The 23,328-nt window shown below is 38.1% G+C and overlaps 1 protein-coding gene across 2 annotated transcripts in view; it reads right to left on the reverse strand.

Annotated features, from left to right (window-relative positions):
• Positions 1-1,520: 1,520 nt before the first annotated feature.
• The window catches only part of bsg (basigin), a 30,531-nt gene continuing 8,723 nt past the window's right edge, over positions 1,521-23,328 (reverse strand). The window contains exons 2-9 of one of the 2 annotated variants that reach the window (XM_072594191.1): positions 21,833-22,180; positions 19,933-20,110; positions 18,032-18,120; positions 16,736-16,872; positions 10,692-10,965; positions 4,863-4,887; positions 4,685-4,768; positions 1,521-3,444 (exon numbers count right to left, since the gene is read on the reverse strand). In XM_072594191.1, coding sequence (XP_072450292.1) covers positions 4,708-4,768; positions 4,863-4,887; positions 10,692-10,965; positions 16,736-16,872; positions 18,032-18,120; positions 19,933-20,110; positions 21,833-22,180 — 1,112 coding nt within the window. In that variant the 3' untranslated portion in view covers positions 1,521-3,444; positions 4,685-4,707. The remainder of the gene's footprint in view (positions 3,445-4,684; positions 4,769-4,862; positions 4,888-10,691; positions 10,966-16,735; positions 16,873-18,031; positions 18,121-19,932; positions 20,111-21,832; positions 22,181-23,328) is intronic. The other variant, XM_072594192.1, reaches the window with a different exon arrangement.

Consider the following 23,328-nt stretch of genomic DNA (forward strand, 5'->3'; position numbering starts at 1 on the left):
GACTGCTGGGAGTTGGGAGGTCATGTTGCGGTGTACAGGACATTGGTTAGATCACTTTTGGAATATTGTGCGCACTTCTGGTCTCCTTTCTATTAGAAGGATGTTGTGAAACTTGAAATGGTTCAGAAGAGATTTTAGGATGTGGCCAGGTTTGAAGAGTTTGATCTAAAGGGAGAGGCTGAATAGGCTGGAACTATTTTCTCTGGAGCACCACAGGGCTGAGGGGTGACCTTATAGAAGTTTATAATATGATGAGGGCATGGATAGGTTTAGGGTGAGGGGGGGAAAATTTATAAGAGACCTAAGGGGCAACTTTTTCACACAGAGGCTGGTGACTGTATAGAATGAGCTGCCAGAGAAAATAGTTGAAGCTGGTACAATAACAATGTTTAAAGGCATCTAGATGAGATTAGAGAGATATGGACCAAGTGCTGGCAAATGGGACTGTATTAGTTTGGGATATCTGATTGGGATGGAGGAGTTGGACCCAAGAGTCTGTTTCCGTGTTATACGTCTCTGAGGTTTATCGGTCTCTCTCTATCCATTCAGCATAAATGCATCAAGTTGCACTTTCTTGAATTTAATTTCATCAGCCATATCTGCCCATTGTGCTTGCCTATTATCAATTGCAGCCAATCAACATCAGCTCCACAATCAGACACAATTTCCAAGTTTGGAATTGCTGTGTTAGGTAATATCTTAGACACTTCTTGGGGATGCCAATGCTGCATGCTATTTTTCCCATGCAGGGATTTAAATCTAAATACATCCATTTAAATAGTTGTTTGGTGCCAACAAAAACCTTGGAGGTCATATATTGGACACGTTAATAGAATAGTAAGCATATTTTAACATTCTCTTTGTAGATTTTTGTAACTCATTGATCACAAATGCAATCAACAGGCAGCAACAACACACCCATGATGGAGCATTTAACCTTGTGTATCACTTGTAAACTATGGTGTGATATTTTGATTAAAGTACAGGTTTTATGAAGAAGAAAGTAATGCTACTGGCAAATTTGTAACAGGTCTTAAAATTAATTGACCACACACAAGAGTTAACACACATCTCCAGAAGTACTCTCGCAGACAGCCTTTGAAATCTGAAGAAAGCAATGGGATTGATCAAGCTAGATAGTTTTGAACATGAAATTTCTTCCAGTCATTTATGAAATATGACTATCGAGTATACAGATCAGAAGACTTAAACAGAGCTTCAGTTTCTGTAGCCTGCAGTGAACTCAGCAATCATTTAAGCAAGGTCCATGATCTATAAAACAGTTACTTAATCAACATAGCATTGTGACTCATGTCCATGTAGCCAGTGAAGGACAGACATTTCAAATTCAACCTCCAAAAAGTGTGGTCAACCTGCTGAGTTGTTCAGGTCCTATAGTTATAGTTTTGTAATCAGATTTCAAATTTCACATTAAAAGCATTTTTATCCCTTCATCTGAATTGGGGGGAAAAAGGATGTTCAAGAAATAGTAAAACAAACAGTTTTGCAGATTCAGTTGATAAAATCAAAGGAATTTTTATTGATGGGAATTCTGACAATGGTAACACATACTGCTGAGGCGGTGTGGCAACATGAAAAAGTTTATCAAGTTTCATTTTTAAAGAATTATTATATTTTAGCAGTACAGATTTAGCACAAAAGTTAGTGCATTACATATAACATGACCAAACATTAGTAGAGTGTAATGGCCAAACACCATAAACTAGCCCCCCATCTATACAAAAATGGTACAATCCAAACCAAATACATTTCTAAGGATTTGTCACTCAAGGATTCCAATAAAAGAATAACTCTCAATAATCATACTGTGCCTATCATTTTTAAAGATATTAATTATGGAACAAGTGTGACTCGAGCAGAATGATTTCAAACTTCGATCAAAGTTGATCCTTCAGAGGGGCATATTTTGAAGGTTAAAAAGGTGAAAGTCACAAAACAACAAAGTGACCATATTAATTGGGCCTTTTCTTTCCTGGACAACAAAACATTGGCAAAATCAAGCTCCATCAATATTACCACTAACTGGACAGTAGCAAAACTGTACTATAAATATACTAGCTGCAGTCTATTGGGAATTGCAATCCATAAAACAAGAAACTAGCTTACTCGAAAAGTAACATACTATACATATTCATACCAACAATACTGAGGTGTGGGAGATGACAAACACTAAGTTCAATGATGAAAAGGAGTCGCAAGTGATAACTCTAGTACATTTTAAACCCCGCCATCACTTAAATGTCTCAACAGGAAACCAGTGCTACAAAGTGAGTCTCTTGGGATGTTTATCATTAAGTGGAAGACAGTCAGCAGAATTTGCAGACTCAAGTTAAATTAAACCAGCAACACACTCGCTCCAAAATGGGTGTTTCCAAATAGATTGCTGGATTCAGACAAGGCAAACTTTGGTGGTTCAAGTCCAAAGTAGAAGCATTATGGAGCCTGGGAACAATCTTGCATGTTCTGGTCCTACAAAATTATACTTGTAGCAACTTTTCAGGGCTTGCAATTTCTGTATGTTGTATTACTGAGCAATGTTTGTGGTATGTGAGCTCTAGTTACACAATAGGGCCTTGATTTAAACATAAAATATTTGCCTGATTCTGGTAACCTCCTCAGACCTACAATAAAACCAATAACAGGAAGCTTAAAAACTATTATGTTTATTCACTTTGATTTTAATTTCCATACCATCCACTTTCCAGACAGGAGAAATAAAATGCTCCATCTTAGTTTCAGTTACCTGTAAATATGAAGGTGGGGACTACAGTATTATTCTGTCATTTTAAAAAGTCTCTATTCACGATGATAAACTTGGTTAATGGAAGACTCCTGCAAGCACTGAATTTAAAATATCAAAACAACATTTTCTGAGTAAAGTACTACTATAATAACAGGAACAACCTGAATACATTAGAACAGCACCATACTGTGAACTGCAGAAGCCAATTTTCACTCTAAGCATGCAGAACTGAGACAGCACACCTATTGGACTACATTTAAAAAGTTGGAAGGTGAAACATTTGCATTCACAAATTCCAACTGTATCAAATTAATTATGACAATTTGCAATTGATAGAACTGAATATTAATTATCATTTACATGTAACAGAACACAAATTTCTGTCTAAGGAAAAGCAAATTTGTACCAGGAGCATTTTAGTCCAGTTTATACAGGTGAAATAGGCCTAGAATATGATATACTGTCCCTTTAACCAATTGACTGCTAGTGCCAATGGCATCATACAGTGGGTGAAAGGTACTAGCAGTTAAATTGTTTAAAATTTAATTTTCTGTAGAGATCCAAATACTTTAGGATCTGAATAGATCAATACTTTTAATCGTGTTGAAGATGACATTCTCTGTGACATCTACAAAACCTGTCCATTCTGTAGTCTTGCTTAAAGTTGCATAGGCTTCTCCCTAGGAAAACAAAAAAGAAAATTTCAATTCCTTAGTTATTTGAATAAATGGCTATAATTATTAACAGAACACCAAAGATGATGAAAATCTGAGGTAAAAACAGCAATAAGTCAAAATCCTAGAAATACCCAGGTTAGGCCACACCTCACCACTAATGGTCAAATTTGAGGCTGGTGTGAATCATTTTACGTTCTTGTATTTCTGTATTAAACTGCCATTCACTTCAAGAAAAAGATTAAATAAGTTGCCACCCACCTTTATGATGGCATAATATTTCACTGGAATGGTATACCTATATAAAATATTCATGACATTACTCTTTTCCCACTTAAAATTCTCATTTTCTGAGCAACTAACCTACACAGTTTTTGCCAATGGAACACAACCAAAAGAATCTCGGTGCCCAACTGCTTTTGGTGTAATAGCAATAAGCATAAACTCAGCTGTATTACATAAGGTACAAAATCATTGAAACAGTTGTTATACCACTGATCTTTCATAGCATCAAGAACTAATTAAGCAAAATCACCCTACATTTAATTATTATTTATCAACCAGTTAGAATAGATTCTGACATCTCCATGGCAGGTGTGACTTGAATGTGGACTACTGCTCTTAAGCTTGAGCCAATTACGGTCCATGAGAATTTTAATCAATGCAGTGAATGGAAACAGTAACAAGAAACCTTTAACAAAATATCACAGACAACATGAAGTCCTCTATACAGATCATGAAACACTTCCCTAAACACACTTATCAGGATAGTACCATAATCCTTGTGCTGACTCACGTTTGTCCCTCAATCAAATTCAAAGTAAATTATCTGGTCATAATGACATTACTGACTGCCATTTTTTTCTTAAAACTGGTGCCTGCAAGGCACTTTGGGACATTCTGTGGGCACGTAAGGCACTATGTAAATACAAGACTTATCCATTTTAAAAACATTATACGCTAGTATTCAGTTGGTTTAGTATTCATAAAACATTTTACACACGCTAGGTTTTAGGTCAGTAGGCGCCAATCTGTCTTGTTATGCTCCATATGCAATTGACAAAAATGGCTAAAACAAAAGAAAAATGCAGGCTGCATTGTGGAGTGACTTTTTATGAAGGTATCTAAAAATAATTATCGCCACGCAAATAAAGGTGAATGATTCAGCATCAGGAACTTGGTGAAACAGGGAACAGTTCACATGAATCAGCAAAGACTTAACTATTTAATGAAAGTCTCTCCTGACCTTTCCTGAAGGATGAAACCAATTCAGTTGGAGTTTCGCTGTCTGATATTTTTATCCTTATGATTCATGGATGCATTACTTTTCCTACAGGTGAAAGAATAAAATTCAGTTATAAGCTATTTGCAATAGCTAATGTAAAAACAGATTTTTAAGTATGAAATTATTTGGACAAACTTACAAGGGTGCAGATCCTTGTTCGTCATCTGGTTATCAAATCAGCATGCAAACAAAAAATAAACAAGTGTTAGTAAGGATATATGAACGTCTTTAATGAATTCACAGTTAACATTTTATTTGGTCATTCAATTTCTTAATATGAAATTTTTGTTCAGCTTTGTAACAAATGTTACTCTGGTCAAGAGTGTTGGATTTTAGACCCTAGACAAAGGTACCTCAACACCATAATGTGACAGACTTATCAGCAGTTCTTGGTATTGAAGCTACAGAATAAACCACTAACACTGAAAGACAGAACAATTCCAGAAAGAGGCCAACGTCACTGTATCGTGGCATATCACCTGTTGAGATAGCATTGAAACCAGCGTTTAGCATTTGCTTTGCTAGGTTCCCTAGCAATTGCAGGGATTTTTCATTGCTTTCTCAAGGTCCTCAGCAAACCAAACGACAACACTGCACCTTAATTTCATAATGCACCATTTGAGAAGCTACCTTCAGGTGTCAAACATGTTTATTGCTGTAAGGGATATATTCCCTAAAAACAGATGATTTCCCATTGGAATATGCCTTGCCATTGCAGCTGTGATTTGTGGTTTTCAAACCTACTACCTTAAACCTGTAAGCAAAAAAAGCAGCATTTTCTTACACCTAAAACCAGCACTAAAATAGGCAGAACTCTAAAATTAGCACCAGAGTACGGCTGCGAATCAGCAGCAGCCTTCTGTTGTTGGCAAGCTGTTTAGCAGTGCTCATCCTAAATGAGGTACAAGTTTAGGCTCAAGGTCTTGGAAGTCTCCAAAAGCCCTGTCAGAATATCCACAAATGCACTTTTTGTTTGAATTACAATGTTGACTTAGTTATTTTTTAAACCAATTTCCAATGATAATGATTTGGAGACATTCTGTGATTATGTGAATGCACCTTTTGCCTAATCCTGTTTGCTTCCATTTTAGCAGTACTGTAAATCGAAAAACTGTACTGACAAAAGCTGATTATAGTTGCATATAAAAACACAACTAAATAAATGCATTGCCATAGGGTTATGATTTGGAGATGCCAGTGTTGGACTGGGGCATACAAAGTTAAAAATCACAACACCAGGTTATAGCCCAACAGGTTTAATTGGAAGTACATTAGCTTTCGGAGCTGCGCTCCAAAAGCTAGTATGCTTCCAATTAAACCTGTTGGACTATAACCTGGTGTTATGAGGAGATTTTTAACTTTGTATGCTGTAGGCTTAGCCTTAGATGTTTTCCTAGCTATAGAATAATTTTAATTCAGAAAGGGACATGCTTTGGCTAAAATAATTTATATGCAGAGTAACTACCAAGTATGAAACTTACTTTATCAAACAGGTAGATTGGGATAGGGCGAGGGAAAGGGGAGGTATAATTTTTGCAGTATTTAAAAAGCTATGTGGAAAGTGCAGAAAGTGTGATTGATTGGATAGCTTTACCAAAGAACACAAAAAGGAATAACAGACTGACTGGACTCATTCTATCTTGTATCATTCTATGAATCCATCATTCCCATATTCCTGTGGGAACGAAGGTACTGGTGAAAAATTATGTCTTCTATTCTCCCATCCAAACAAATTTTCTCCTGATCTTACCACAACATTTTCTTCATACTTATGTTATATGCAGTTATTTATGTTAGCAAGGGGAGTAGTAATCACTGCAGTAATATTATAATTTGTGACATTTGGTTTACAAAATTGAAGCCCTCAGAGGACTTTACCATGAAGTTCATAAAATAGTAAACATTTGCCATCAGTAGGTCATGGTGCAGTGCTCTATGACTAATGGAATGTGCCAATCAAAAAACCTACATGACATGCAGTATTTGGTTCTATTTTGATTATAAATAAAATAGTATAGGATGCAAGGACATTTACAAGTATCCTTATGCCCGATGTTATGACTTTGGATACTTGTTATATTCTATATTACCCATTCACAATCGATCATTCTTCAATTTTAGAATGACTTGCTGAGAAGCAAACATAGTTAAGCATGATATGTGGCTTTACAGCATTCTGAAGTGACAGCTAAAGGCCATGTTGAACCAGCAATTTGTTCGATTTACAGTAACTTAATGCTAAACATATCAAAAGCACAACAGTGCAGTGACGTCAGGAACCTGAATTCTCAGCGACTCAGGTAATACAGTATGTCACTTCAGACTGACATGCATTTTATTCCACTTACCACAGGATATGAACCAGCAGCACATGAGAGAGAAAAGATTTTTCATCAAGGAATAGCATTTTGCTTCAACTGCTTAGAGAGAGACCTTGTACTTAACTAACAGCAAGTGAACAGAAGCTTTAAAATGTCAGTGCTCCACTGTTTCAATTGCCATACTCTCTTAACCAAATAGCTTAGGGTTGAAATTTGTCATAAACAGTAACACAAAGCAGGTTTATAACCAACAACCAATCTATTTTACATTATGTCCAATTTTAATTTCTACTGCAATTTGATGGAAACAAAACAGTGCTATGAAAATGAAAAGAAGCCTGGGTAAATTGACTACTGATGCGCTATGATGCAGTTTCTCTCTTTTGGTGAAGGTCAATTTCATTCTCGACTCACGTGTCATAAAATAGCAGAACCACAGAGGTAAGCAAATTCTAGTGCCTCTACTTGTTGAGCTGCAAACATTTAGTTCTATACATTATATAATAAATATTTCAGAAGTACATAAACAGAAAGTGAAGAAACTTAGCAGATTGGCAGCACTTGCAGAGAGAAAACAGTTAATGTTTCAAGTCCAGTGGCCCTCCTTTTCTGAAAAGAATGCTTGCTGGACTGGAAACATTAATACCTTTCTGACCACAGATGCTACCAAACCTGCTGAGGACCCCTAGCAATTTCTGTTTTGCTTCAGATTTCAAGCATCTGCAGTTCTGTATTCCTTCAGAAGTTCTCTGTACTGTATTTTGAATCAAATGAACCTTAATCAAAGCAAACCATGCAGATTATTTCAACCAAAATGTCTCTTCACTGAAATAAAAAATGTGCAGATCATTAGAATTATGTTTTGACAATTATTTTGATTTAATGGATGTGGGAAGTGTTTCCTAAGACTTGAAGAAATTGGGAAATTAAAGGGATGCGAGGATTGCTGCACGGCATAGGTCAATGTTTCTTCAGCAACTTTTGCAGGTCAGGTGGAAGTGTGCTTCTCCTGTGTTTGTTTCTCAAGCTAATCTATTAGTTGGCTGACTCAAACATCACCCCACCATCGTGACTTCTCCCACTGCAGCCTTCATGACCCAGTCTCAATATTGTCAGCAAAAAATATAATAGTTTAAATAAAAACAGTTCAATTGTTATCCCAGCAGTTGGCATGGGCCTCAAACCATCCTTGTAGCTACAGCGAAGACTATATTCAGTTCGAGTAATTGAAAAGTGCACAAACCCTTACTAAAATTGCAAATCTAAACTTTCAGACATTCAACAATAGAAAAAAATAACACTGGACTCATTGTATCAATGTACTGCACTACTTTTCAAACAGTTATTTCATTGTGTATTTACAATGCATTTACTATAAGGTTAGATATTGTGTAAGGGGAGAGACAAGCTAGGCATGGTCAATTTATCGGAAACCAGATTTCAATTCACTTCTCATCTGTGGTATATGCCCAAGTCCATGCCATTACATTACCTACTTAGTGGCTAACTAGCTAGTCCAATTGAAGACCAATGCACGAATAATAAACACATTGGAGGATGACATGGTGTTGTAAAATGATGTCCTGCAAAATGAATAAGATCTCTCTCACTTGTTGTACAATCAGAATAAAATATGTTGGAACTTTCAATCTTATTCGATCAATTTTCTTTTCTTAAAGAATCTGTACTTTATACATCCTACGCTGATGAAAGGTTTCATACAAACCATTAACTTTTATTTTACCTTTAAATACCAACCAGTCAGATGTGCATTTCTAGTCAAATCAGATCCCACTGAACAGAAATTAACATTTTGGTCAAATTAAGTGACCAGCTCGTACACATAATAAAATGACAAATACACATTTTCCATCTATAATTCACTGAAAATTAAAACAGAATCAAAGGGCAACAACATTAAATTTGATAATTACTTTTGGAAGCTTACATGTACCTTAGTTATGTAGCAATGTCAAAACCTTGTCAGCATAATGAAAAGAATACCTAGAATACTGGGTTAAAGGGGAGCTCTATGACAATTTCATAACAGCACTTCCACTTCTAACTAAATTCTCCTGCAATTCATATCCTGAAGTGTGTCATTCTCCTCAACCTTTATGATGCTCCTTAAAACCAACTCCACTGATCACATTTACGGTCACCTGCCCTTACATCTCCCAGGCTCTCCAATGAATTTTCCAATTACACATCTTGTAAAATGAATGGACTGTTCCAAGTCAAAAAGGAACGTGTACATGCTGTTTCAGCTTCAATGAAAAATAAAAATCTAATTACGTTCTAGGACTCTGACAAAGAAAGAAGATAGAGAAGTTACTGTAATTCTGACAGCTGTGGAGCAATTCTACCTGAGGATTCTTTTAATGCTCCCATTTTCATGTAATGTCTAGCTAGCCTGAGTCTGACCCTGATCTCTACAATACCATAAAACGTTGAAGACCAAAGACAAGTCAAATGTGTGAACAATAAATATGAGACAGATTCCTCTCACAAGCAGTCCAAGTGTTACAATTAAGAAACAAATCAGACTATTTCTAAAAATCTTAGAATCATGTCCTTGCCAGAATTTGTATCTTGCGATTTTTCAGGGAAGAAGAAATTGGAACCTTACTTCAGTAAATAGGAGACATGAAATCAAGTGAATACATTTCTAGGTGGTACGAAGGGTAATTTGAGCCAAAGCAGAGAAAATGACCAACATGTCACAATCCAATAACTAACCTAACATGCTGCCAATATACCATCTAGCCAAATTATTCTGCTAAGTCATTTTGAATTAACAACAATTAAAACTGACAATGTATAGCAATTTATAGAAATGTCCAAATTTTAGTCAACCAGGATTGAGACTACTGCAGGATGTTTCATCTTGCTTGCTACTTACCCTACCATAAGTTGTGCTGTTACAAGCAAAACATGGTATTTCAAAAACCAAGTGACTGAGCAGCAAAACAGAAGGAAGGAGATTGCAGTTGTAACAATTTTTTGCGCACTCAAATGTTCTCCTCCTTAATGGTCAAGGCATCATAGGTTCATTCCCAGCATGTTCCTGGTGTTATATAATTTCTAGCATTATTCAGTGGCATGAAAGCCAACAAGAATGAAACAGAACTTCAGTGCATATCTTCAGTACTAGCTAGCATTTTGAGAAACTCCATTCATAAATGAAATCAAATGCACTTTTAGTTAACTGTGCACCAGTTTCTTCCCCCAAGCCATCAGACTCCTTAACACTGTATGGTCACATTCTATCCCATTTGCAATTCTTTGCACAACTTTTCGAATTGCTGTTAAAACAATGGTTTATTAAAGATCATTCATTATTAAATTGTAAGTTGTCTACCACTGTGCCTATTGTTTTGTGTCAGAAGTTATTGTGCTGCCTTGTGTTGCACTTTTCTTATACACTTTATGCTGCCTGTGTATGACTGTACTCTCGTGTAATTTGTTTTACATGTAGCACCTTGGTCCTGGAAGAACACTGCTGTGTTTTTACTGTATCACTTATATATGGTAGAAATGACAAATACAGCTATAATCTTGACTCTGGTAAGGATTAAGTTCTAAATTTCGAGAGAGCAGAAGCTCATGTATATCAAAAGTGATCAAAAGGTCTGTTGTTAACTTACCATCTGAAATTTCATCAGGCTTTCTCCTTTTCTCATAAATGAAGATAATTGCAACAAGCACAATCACCTCTGCAACGATTCCCAAAAAGGGCCAGAGTGCAGCTAAACGGCCACGAACTCGAAGGTGAATGGTTACCGCTCGGGTGCCAATCTCATTGGTTGCATTACAAACATAATATCCTTGGTCTTCCTCAATAGTCAGAGAACGGATGCGCAACTGTGTCTCATGTGCTGTATTCTTGATTTCAAATTTTGATGTTGTATTCATAATTACCTACATTGAAAACAAACATCCCTTTAAAACATTAATTTCAAATCGCAAGCAGTACTCAAATATTCACAATATTCTCAATGCTAATAAAACACTTCCATATATATTAAGACACATCAGGTTTTCAAATATATCATGGTTTCAAATGGTGGATGCCTGCTTTTTAAGTGATTTTTTTTTTATTCAATCACTGGATGTGAGTACCACAGTTGGGCCAGCATTTATTATCCAATTGTTGTTGCCCTCATGAAAGTGGTGGTGACCTTGCTCCCTGAACTGTTGCTGTCCATTTGGCGAAAGTAGACCCACAATGCTATTTGGAGGGAGCTATAGGTTCTTCACAACAAAAAAAAAGTGAAGAAAGATACAAATTATTCCCAAATCAGGATGGCGAGTGGCTTACAGTGAACTTACAACTGGTGGGGTTTCCATATATCTGCCATTCTTGCCCTTATTGCTGGTGGCATTAGACAGCCCCTTCTGAAGAATAAGTCTTGGTGAATTTCACAGTGCATTTTGCAGATGATACACTGCTGATATTCAGTGGAGGGAGTGAACATTTGTGGACAAGTGTTCGATAAATGGGCTCTCTCCTGGATGGTGTCAAGCTGGGAACATCCTCCTTTCTCACCTTACAATGAAAGGGAAGGTCACTAATGTAGCAGCTGAATATGGCTAGATTGAGGACACTACCCTGATGAACACCTGCAGAAAGTCTTATATAGCTGGGAATATATATCTCCAATGACCACAATCATCTTTATTTTAGCTAGATATGACCATCTTTTCACCCTCACCACTGCTAAATGCCACAGGCTCTAGGGTTTTGTTCAGGCCCTTTGTGATCCACCTCCTCTGGAATGCAACTTTTATGTCCACATTTGAACCAAGGCTGTAGTGTAGTCAGGAGCTAAGAGATTTGGTGGAACCCAAACTGAGCAATAACGAGCAGATCACTGCAAAAGTAATTGCTGCTTGTTAGCACTTCATAATACCATCTATCACTTTTCTGATGATAGAGATAGGTTGACTGGACGGAAACTAGCAGAGTTGGAGTTATCGTGATCTGTGGAAATTACTTGTCAACATTCCACATTGTTGTGCAGATGTCAATGTTGTAGCTGTATTAAAATAGTTGGCTAGAGGAACAGCAGGCTCTGGAGTGCATGTCCTCAGCACCACTGCCCAAATTTGTTAGGCCCATAGCCATAGAACCTCCAGCTGTTTCAGGATATGTGGAATGAATAGAATTTGCTGAAGACTAGCCTCCAGACATGCCCAATATCACAGATGAGGCAGACATAGGTTGAAGGTTTTTGCAAATGCTTCAGAGCCTTCTCTTTTCCACTGATGGCTGGACATCTCCAATGAGTATGGGGATATTTGTGGAGTCCTGTTCTCCAGTCAGTTGTTTAATATCCCACCACCATTCACGATAGAATGTGTCAGGACTTCAGAGCTTAGATTAGATCTCTTGGTGGTAGAATAACTTAGACTTAGTTATCAGTCACTTCTTATACTGCTTGGCCCACCAATTTTTTTTTCAAGCTTCAATAAGTGGATGTGTCATTTTTAGAATGTCCTTCTGCATTCTCCATTGAACCAAGATTTTGAGAGGACTTGAATATAAAAGCAGAAATGTACCTCTCTGAGGCTGTAGAAGGCTCTAGTCAGGCCACATTTGGAGTAGTGTGCACAGTTTTGGGCCCCATATCTCTGGAAGGATGTACTGGCTCCAAAGCACGTTCAGAGGTTCAGAAGAAAGAAAAGTTTAACATATGAGGAACATTCGAGGACTCTGGGTTTAACGATGGAGTTTAGAAGGATATTGGGCGGGGGGGGGGGGAAATCGAATTGAAACATACAGAATACTGAAATGGCCTGGACAGAGTAGCTGTTGGGAAGATGATTCTATTCGTAGGATAGACCAGGACCAGAGGGGATAGGTCTTCCTGTTACTCGAACGCTTTTAGAATGGAGATAAGGAGAATCTTCTTCAGCCAGAGAGTGGTGAATCTATGGAATTCACTACCACAGAAGGTTGTGGAGGCCAGCTCAGCTGAGTATATTTAAGACTGAGATAGATAGGTTCTTGAGCACCAAGAGGATCAAAGGTGCTGGGGAGAAAGAGGATGAGAAACTTATAAATCAGCCATGATTGAATGGCTGACCAAGCTCAATGGACAAAATGGCCTAATGTCTGCTATGTCTTATGGTAGTGGCTATGTCCTTTAGGACTTGACCACTTTGGTCAGTGGTGAGGCTGCCGAGCTACTTTTAGTGACTGACTGGTCACCTAACCAAGGTACATTCTGTTCCCTTGTCACCCTCAGTGCTTCCTCTATGTGGACAAATAGGCCCGATGCAAGGCTGGGTTTTCACAAGGTGTCAAGTGAACATTCAGGACTTCCTGGACAACTCCCTCCTGACTATTTATCACTTTGCTGCCATCTCTGCTGAACCTTTCCTGTTAGTGGTACATGTCATACCACAGAAAGATGATTGCATTTTGACCAGCTGTTATATACATCTCCCAATTTCGGAATTAGCTCCCAGACATCAATGAGGAGAATTCTCAAGTGTTGGCAAGGCTGAATTTGCCATTTTGTCTTCCATAGAATCCCGACAGTGTGGGAGCAGGCCATTTGGCCCAATGGCTCTCTGAAGAGCGTCCCATCCACACCTCCTCACTCCCCCACCCCCACCTACATTTCCAATGGCTAATCCATCTAGCCTGTACATACTTGGACACTATGGAGAATTTAGCACTGCCAATCCCCCTAATCTGCACAACTTTGGGTTGTGGGAGGAAACCAGAGCACCCAGCAGAAACCCAGCACAAACAAAGTCACCCAATGCTGGAACTGAACCAGGGTCTCTGGTACTGAGAGGCAATAGAGTTAACCAATGAGCCACTAATTCTTAGTCAATACCAGTTATCTATCTGGTTTCATGATTTGAGACATTTTTAACATTGATACTTTTTATTCATGAGGGGAAGTGGGCATCACTGGATGGGCCACATTTCTTGCCTGTCCCTAGTTACCCTTGAAGGTGGTGGTAAGCAGCTGCCTTGAACTGCTGCAGTCCCTGTGCGGCAGTGAGACCACCAATACTGAAGGGAAGGAATTCCAGACATTTAACCCAACAAAATTGAAGAAATGGGAATACGCTTCCAAGTCAGGATGGAGAACAACTTGGGGGAGAACTTGCAAATGTATCTGCAATTCTTTTCCTTCTAGATGGCCATTGTTTTGCAGGTGCTGACTAAGAAAACTTGAATTTCTGCAATGCATTGTGTAGATAGTATACACTGCTCCAATTGAACATTGTTGGTGGATGTGGAGTCAAATCAAGCAGTCTAAATTCACCCGTAAGTGTTAAGCTTCAGGTGTTGTTGGAGCTGCACATATCCAGGCAAGTAAGGGGTAACTAGGGAGAGAATAGGGCCCCTCAAAGATCAGCAAGGCAGCCTTTGTGTGGAGCCGCAGAAAATGGGGGAAGACACTAAATGAGTATTTTGCATCTGTATTTACTGTGGAAAAGGATATGGAAGATATAGACTGCATGGAATTAGATGGTGACATCTTGCAAAATGCCCATATTACAGAGGAGGAAGTGCTGTGTGTCTTGAAACAGGTAAAGGTGGATAAATCCCCAACACCTGATCAGGTGTACCTGAGAACTCTGTGGGAAGCTAGAGAAGGGATTGCTGGGCCTCTTATTGAGATATTTGTATCATCGATAGTCACAGATAAGGTGCCAGAAGACAGGAGGTTGGCTAATGTGATGCCACTGCTTAAGATGGGTGGTAAGGACAAGCCAGGGAACTATAGACCAGTGAGCCTGACGTGACTGGTGGGCAAGTTGTTGGAGCGAATCCTGAGGGACAGGATGTACATATATTTGGAAAGGCAAGGACTGATTAGGGATAGTCAACATGGCTTTGTGCATGGGAAATCACGTCTTACAAACTTGATTGAGTTTTTTGAGGAACTAAGATGAATAATGAGGGCAAAGCGGTAGACGTGACCTATATGGACTTCAGTAAGGCATTCGACAAGGTTCCCCATGGGAGACTGATTAGCAAGGTTAGATCTCATGGAATACAGGGAGAGCTAGCCATTTGGATACAGAACTGGTTCAAAGGTAGAAGACAGAGGGTGGTGGGGGAGGGTTGTTTTTCAGACTGGAGACCTGTGACCAGTGGAGTGTCACAAGGATCTACTTTTTGTCATTTACATAAATGATTTGGATGCAAGCAAAAGCAGATAACACCAAAATTGGAGGTGTAGTGGACAGTGAAGAGGGTTACCTCAGATTACAACAGGATGGGCTGAGAAGTGGCAGATGGAGTTTGATTCAAATAAATGCGAGGTGCTGCATTTTGGGAAAGCAAATCTTAGCAGGACTTAATGTTAAGGTCCTAGGAAGTGTTGCTGAACAAATAGACCTTAGTGCAGGTTCATAGCTCCTTGAAAGTGGAGTCGCAGGTAGATAGGATAGTGAAGGTGGTGTTTGGTATGCATTCTTTTATTGGTCAGAGTATAGAGTATAGGAGTTGGGAGGTCACGTTGCAGCTGTACAGGACATTGGTTAGGCCACTGTTGGAACATTACGTGCAATTCTGGTGCAATGGGCCAGATACTGGCAGGTGGGACTAGATTGGGTTGCAATATTTGGTCGGCATTGTCGGGTTGGACCAAAGGGTCTGTTTCCATGCTGAATATCTCTGTATTCCATCACACTGACTTGTGCTTTGTAGATGCTGACAAGCTTTTTGAGGAATCTGGTGTTCAGTTCCTTGTTGCAGTATTCCTACTTTTTGACCTGCTCTTGTAGCCACTGTATTTACATGGCTACTTCTGTCAAGTGTCTGGTCAAGTTAACCCTCTACAGGTTGACAGTAGAGTATTCAGCGATGGAAACTTACAATGTCAAGAGGCAGTGGTTAGTTGTCCCTTAGTGGAGATGGTCATTGTCTAACATTAATGTGGTACAAATGTTACTTGCCACTTATCAGCCCAAGCTAGATACTGTCCAGGCTTTGCTGCATTTGGACGTAGATTGCTTCAGGATCTAAGTCATCGCAAATGGTGCTGAAATGTTTTCTAGTCATCAGTAAATTATCCCAACTTCTGATCTAATGATGGAGGGAAGTATTCATGAAGCTGCTGAAGATGGTTGGACCTAGAATATTACTGATGAATTTTTGCAGAAATGTCCTGAAGCTGGGATGACTAACCTCCAACACCAGATATGACGCCAAACCAAGTCCAAAATTACATAATGCTGTTCAATGTAACAACAGTACTCCAACAGCTCCCTCATTCCAGGCTTTGATGAGCAATTCAGACTGATGTTCAGTAAAAGACTATTGGGTTTAAAATATATATTATATACATTTCCTTTACCTATATGCTTAAAATGATATTTTAAGTAGTTGTTAGCCACAGATGATCTCGATTATATTAGAAAAGCGTACAATGTGCTCATGAATCTAATTGTATAAATATGAGCAAAATTGTGAACTGTGATACAAAAGCTGAATCACTAGAACTCAACAAACTTTTGCAATGGCTGCACTTCAATCATGCTTATCTCAATGGGAGGAATTTAAATATTTTAATAGTTGATTAAATATGTTGATGCTGCATTTCACAGCAAAATTAAAAATGCTAACGGTAAAGGAGTAGTACTGAATAGGTGTACTCAAAGTATAGAAATATCTTAAGACAGTCATGAACAGTTAGTTAATAATGTCCTTGGTTACCTCATCACCGTCATCAGTCTTTCGAGACCACAACCAGTTCTCAACTGGTGGATACCCGCTGCTTTTGCACGTGAGTACACCAACATCACCTTCGTTCCCATGTTCAGATTTCTTGTCACTGCTTACACCAGGTGCAGCTAGGTTAAAAAAAAAATTTGCACATTTTCAAAACGAGCCCAATCAGCACTCTCCATTTCTGCTGGAGTTTGCATCAACTGCCTTCACCCTCTATCCAGCAAAGCACCGACCTCACCATTTCATCACGGCACATCATGGACTAATTTAGAACACATTTCAGCAGTTCAATACTGAAGTTTGCAGCTCAATGAAAACCTTACATTTCAATGTGCTGCTGGACGGCTGTGTTCAAGGACAGGCACCCATCTCATACATCAGATCAGTGTGTATTTTAGAGCACTTAGCTTGATTTCATAGTACTCATTTGAACGTTCTCGGAATCTCTGCCTTGCCTTTTAGCACCAGAAAGCCAAGTAGCCAGTCATCTTTGCCAGTTCTGATCTAGAGGGTGGAAATGTTGGTGTACAGCACTGTATCACACTTACAACATATGCAACTCATTGCATATGGTTCAACCAAATGGTCATGTCCAAAATCTAAAGATTAGTCTTTAGTCCAGTCAAGGGACGCGATGATCAGTGAGGGGGCTGGTCCACTCGGTCAAGAAAGGTAATAAAAGGCATTCAAAGTGAGTGAGTTGGACACTCAGAAGAAGTTAGTTCAGGGGAAAGAGTGGACAATAACTATTGTGTGAAGATAGGCCATGAACCATGGGAGTCAGATGCAATGGCAGTGTTAGAATAAGTATGAGATAACAGAAATAGTGGGACTTACAGTTGTGGAGCACAGGCCATTAACCTTCAGAATTTCTGCAGAGTCTTGTGGAGCAAGGACAATGCTGGATGGTTATTTTAGACCAGGCTAGCAGCATTTGAAACTGTGTATAGCCAGAGTGGTAGATATGATGCCCAAAGCATGAGTGCTACAAGGTCCCAGCACTGGTGAGCACAAGATTATGTCACAGCAGAGTCATAGAGGTGGGGTGTGTAGGTGAGCAGCAGGGAACCGTGTAAGTAGCCAAGGGTCATGGAGAGAAACCTTGCAACAAACTTCCCAAAAGTGGCGTAGCCGGAATATGGGAAAATTCATCTGATTTTTTCAACAATTCTTTTGTAATTACATGCACATCTATCACAGAAACTGGACAGGACTCCAATCTATACTTTTATTCAGCTTGTTCACACTTTCATCAAGGAATATGCATGTAAACTTCTTTACCTTTCACATAGATGCTATGGTTGACAAGAGGTGTAGTGAAGTAATGGCAGCTGTACTCTCCTGAATGTTTTGCATCAACACCAGTCAGTCTAAAGAATAAAAGTGAATGTAGTCAAAAGGAAAATATTCTAATTAAACACACAAGATTCTGTTATGAACAATAAGAGATTTTCTGGGTGAAAAATATTTATTCAATTAAAGAACCCAAAATTTACCACGTAAGCATTTTCTAAAATAAAAATCATAAACTGGCTCTTAATACTGAAGGAGGCTGATGAACGTTAAAATGTGGCTGCATGCTCGACATAACTAATGAAGCCTATATGACATGTGACTACTTCCTAAAGGCCATGTACACCAGAAACAGAAAATTAAATGCTTCTTATTTTGATTCTAATTATGTTACATGCTCTAAGACATTGTCAAAGTAACCACATATAATGCACTTATAATTTAAACCACTAAGAAAAAATAATTTTAAATCAATTTTTAACTCAACATTTCAGTTATATATTCAGGTTCTTATGGATCCTGTGTGTAAACTGTACAAAACTTTTTAATCGATTTGACCCACTGACTTCTGCTGTTTTATTTATTAAACACATTTGGCATCTCAAGAGCTGAAAGTTTGGTATCCCAAAACAGATTGGTGAGAACTAGGTCAACTGGACTTTTCCATCATTGGTTACCTCACCACTTGTTGCAAACTCAGTCTAGTAGCTATTTTGGCAAAAGTTGTGATAACGAACCATTCTTGGTAATGATCATTTAAGCTTCCTACCCAAACGTACATACTGTACTTTTGCCACCCTTAGTGCTTCCTCCAAGTGATTTGCAACATGGTGGAATCGGGCTTTATCAGCTGAGGGAATGGGGCAGTAGGTGATAATCTAGAGGTTTCAGTGTCCATATTTGATGGAAAGCATACACAGGGTTCACTTACTGGTGACATTTCCCAAGGACAGGACATAAACATAATTAATACAGATATCACCATCCATGTGTATCTCTTCGCATACTTTGAATTATGTCATCTTGTCACTAAAAGCAAACTTAGAAGTAGCCTGCTCTGCATCCCACCCTACAATGCTCTCTCTCAGGCTTGACGTAACCAACTGAACCCAAGCCTTCATGTACAAAAACAGGAAATTAGACACAGCAGAAATGGGTGACAGGATTATAGAATATATTTCTTAACTAGATAAGAGACGGCAAAGAGAAAATAAAAGGTGCATGCAGGAAAAGTTAAAATAGACAGTCTAAGACAAAAAGCAAATGGCTGAGGTGGGAGAAAAAAATCTGATGAACTAGTGCCACCAACAGCATAAAATCCAAGTGCAAACTAGCTTTTATGCAAAGGCATAGATAAATATTAATTAAAAATTGGAGCAACTGCAAAACAATGTCGCAACAGATACCTCAACAAATTACCAAATAAAGAAAGAATCACCGCAACATTTTTCCAAAACTCTGTATATTCATAAATAGTATGTAAATATCTTGGATGAGTGGCACAAAAGGTTTGAAAGAGAGAAAAAAAAATTCAGGAAACTTTTTAATGCAAAGTTTAAATACTCAAATTCCTAGAATTCAAACTTGAATGAAAGACGTTGTGACAGTAAATATAAGAGCAATTTGTACTGAAAGGTCCAATACCTATGCCACATACTAATATGAAACAGGACTTTGCTCATGGACAAAAATCCCTCCTGGGGTGAGGACAAAGAGAAAGGAGAGGAGAGGATAGGTTAAGAAAAACAGTAACAACAAAGCATTACAACAATGGGGCAATGTAAGAAAAGCATCCTAAGTGGTAATTCTGACACAAGTTATTGACGTGTTTTTTCTCTTAAAAATAGAATTATTCAGGAGGTAGTGACAGTAAAAGCACTGATACGTACGTGTATTCCATAATTGTTGAATTCCCACTGTTACTGGTGTCTGAGATATTCATGCCATCCTTTTTCCACACATGCCCCTCAATAACAGAGGGTGGATTTGTCAGGTTGCAGCGAAGTATTGTTTCTGATAAAGATTCCCCCAACTCCAAGAAAGGAGGATCCACAAGAATTATTGGGTCTGGTTGCAAGAAAGAACGAGTTGTTCAGCTTGAGACTAAGATTGCCACAAAAAGTAATCAAGCTTTCATACTTCATTCAATATGCATGTATTTATTAAAACAAAACGAATGATCCACACAAAGCACTAACAACAATAAGCCACAAATAATTCAATTAACAATTTTACTATTTAAAAGCATGAACTATAAACATGCAGAAACCATTTTCAATTCAATATATGGCTTTCAACTCAAAACAATAGTCAAGTGAAAGCTTGCACTGTGAACTGAAATATTATTGGACAGTTTTTAGTAGTATTACAAAAAGTATAATTGCTTTGTTGAGACATTTGCACAAATTGGTTTCAAAGGAGGAAAGTAAACTACGAAAGCTCTTTACAGCAGCAAAATGCAAACCCTCTATAAAGAACGGTCAAAAATACTTTTTCCACTGACCACAAAAGTACATGACCTACCCAGAATGTTGATAATCAACTAAGTTGATGAGTCAAATCACATGTAAATAAATCTCGATGATCTGGTTTCTAGAAAAATGAGGTGCAGGTTCAAGTCCCACCCTCTCCAGATGTGAAATTACATCTGAACAGATTGATTAGGAAAATACCTCCATTATAGTAACCAAACTACTGTTTTGTTGTCACAAATGTCAGCCTACACAAATCAGATAGGATACTTGAGCTATCTGCTAGTTTGATCTCTGCACAAAAAGATACAAAATTGAATAAAAGTGTTGAAACAGAGACCATTCTGTAAAATCTAAAAAGAAAGTCACGTATCCTCAACACTGTATAAACCCATTGGTAATATGCCAGCAACATCATCTTAGAGAGACTGGTTGCTGTTCGTAAATAAGGGTACACAATAACCAGTTCATTCATTGGCACGAAAGAAAACGTTACAACCAAGAAGTCTGATCAGGGACTGAGGTTCCTGTTTATTCTCATTTTCCCACACTTAATAGGTTTGCACTGTAGTATTTTAGCTACTGTAACAAACTAGCAAAATGCAAGGGCACTACAGCACAGGACATGGCAAGGAGAAGATTAAGGAGAATTCTAAGCACTCAAAGTCAGAGTATGGATGGAGAGAACATGGCAACCAGTACAGATATCAAAATGACAATCACAATGTAGCCATTAAGACACCACCGAATAATCCACGCCTTCCTAAAGTTTTCAGGTGCCATCTTCTAACTTTGAAGGTAAAAGTGCAAAGTCCAGTAACAAAGTGTGAGATTGCAACATTATAAAAGAATTTTTTAAAAAAATAAATGGTAAGCAAAATCTTTCTTATTCCAAAATTTGGTCCATAATGCTTTGGAGGGGTAAACAAGTTTAAAATGTGTTTGATTTTTCTTTTAAGCAATAAAAATGTGCAGTTTCCACCAGCTCTCCAAATATTGTGCCTGATCAGTTTCATTAGACAGCTAGAAATCTATTGATTCAAGAGTTCTTCTTGTGGGAGTCAAAATAAATTAAATCTTTTTTTTCAATATTCAAATGCTGTGAAACAATCTCACAACCTTGCACCAAGTCACTGGATAAAAACAGGTAACTGCCAAGGTGGAGAAGGGTTGGTAAGGCTTTGATCACAGGACAGCGGTGCACGTGCCAGGAGCTTTTCTTGAAAGGATGGCAAAAGGGACACCAATATGCATACCAGGCTCTTGGGACAAAGCTACTGGTACACATGTCTGCCTCAACTTGGCAATCACCACTCACGTTCAATGACTATTAATGTCGCCTGGGACCGTATCCACTTGACCTTTGGACTCTTTTGCAAATCATTACGGTAGGGATCATTACTGGCTCTGCATTCATATATGCCAGTGTCCTCGATACTTAGATTCATTATCTTGATAGAGCTCTTGGCATCAATGTTATAGCTGGAGTTGACTTTGACTCGCCGTTGCCATGCACCATCGTAGAGCTGTGACATTACCTCTGAATCATTTCCCTCTGTGGCCCACCACTGAATTTCAGGTGTGGGCTTCCCAATTACCTCACAGTTCAATTCTACATCCTCTTCCATTAGCTTTACTTCAGACAGAGGTGACTTTGTAAAGCCAGCTGCAATAAAAAGGCCATTTGCAATAAAAGAAAAAGTTGAATACATTTAAGCTGCATACATTTATGTTAATGCACATACACAATAATATTAAAGGAATATACTAAAAATGTTCTCATAAAGCATTACTCCACTTCTCCAAACAAGCATACAGGTGCTCTTGGCACGTTGATAGTGCCCAAGGTTCAAGTCCCACCTATTTCAGAGATTTGTGATAAACTTATATATTGATTGATTAAAAATGAGTTTGCCTCTAAATTTCATAATTAAAACACACCATCAGCTAGTAATGTTATGCCACTGCAACTCTCGTGTCAAGATATGTTAGCCATCAGCATCGGCCATATTCACAGTGTGCACTATTCACTTGTTTATGCAATGTATTTAAAGGCAGGATTTTGAAACATTTCAACACACACTTATCTGACAGTCAATTAATTGATTCAAATCTTGGAAGAGAAAGATCAGTAATAAAGCTGTCTGCAATGGAATTTCAGTGCACATCCAACAAAAATTTCACAGATAATTGCGCAAGTTAAAAATACCAAAAGTTGTTGAAACAATGAATAACCACTTCAACACTGCACAAGTTAAAAGAGTTCACTATATTTTAGTTAATTTAGGTTAAACACAGAATTAAATAATCTGCTTGGTGATATTCTTTCTCAAGATTATTTACTTTAAGGGGGGGGGGGGGTAAAGCAGGTAGTCAAGTAAAAGGAGCAGTAAAGTCTAAAAAGCACATTAATACACCAGACATCAGACTATGTACATGATGACAGCACAAAATATATTGTGTAACATAAGAAACGTTAACTCTGCATAAAATTACTTTTCAGTTCTTAAATTTTCTTAGTTTTGTTTGCCTTTAACAAGCGAGAGGAACGAAATTATATTTATGTAGCACCTTCATGCCTTTGGAATGTCCCAAACTTCTTTGCAGATGAAGTTTAGTTACTGAAATTTGTGAAATATGAATGAGCTTTTGTAAAATCTATGTTTTAAACACACTGCATATATAGATTTAGGAAGTGGTTCATTTATTGATGAATTATTGTTTCAGGAGATTACAGAACCGGAGATTGATTTTCTTACCCTATGTGCAAACATTTAAAGGGAACTCAACTCCAGTTCAGTAACTTTTTAGAAT

This window comes from Chiloscyllium punctatum, chromosome 24, assembly GCF_047496795.1.
Source record: "Chiloscyllium punctatum isolate Juve2018m chromosome 24, sChiPun1.3, whole genome shotgun sequence".
Classification (NCBI taxonomy): domain Eukaryota; kingdom Metazoa; phylum Chordata; class Chondrichthyes; order Orectolobiformes; family Hemiscylliidae; genus Chiloscyllium; species Chiloscyllium punctatum.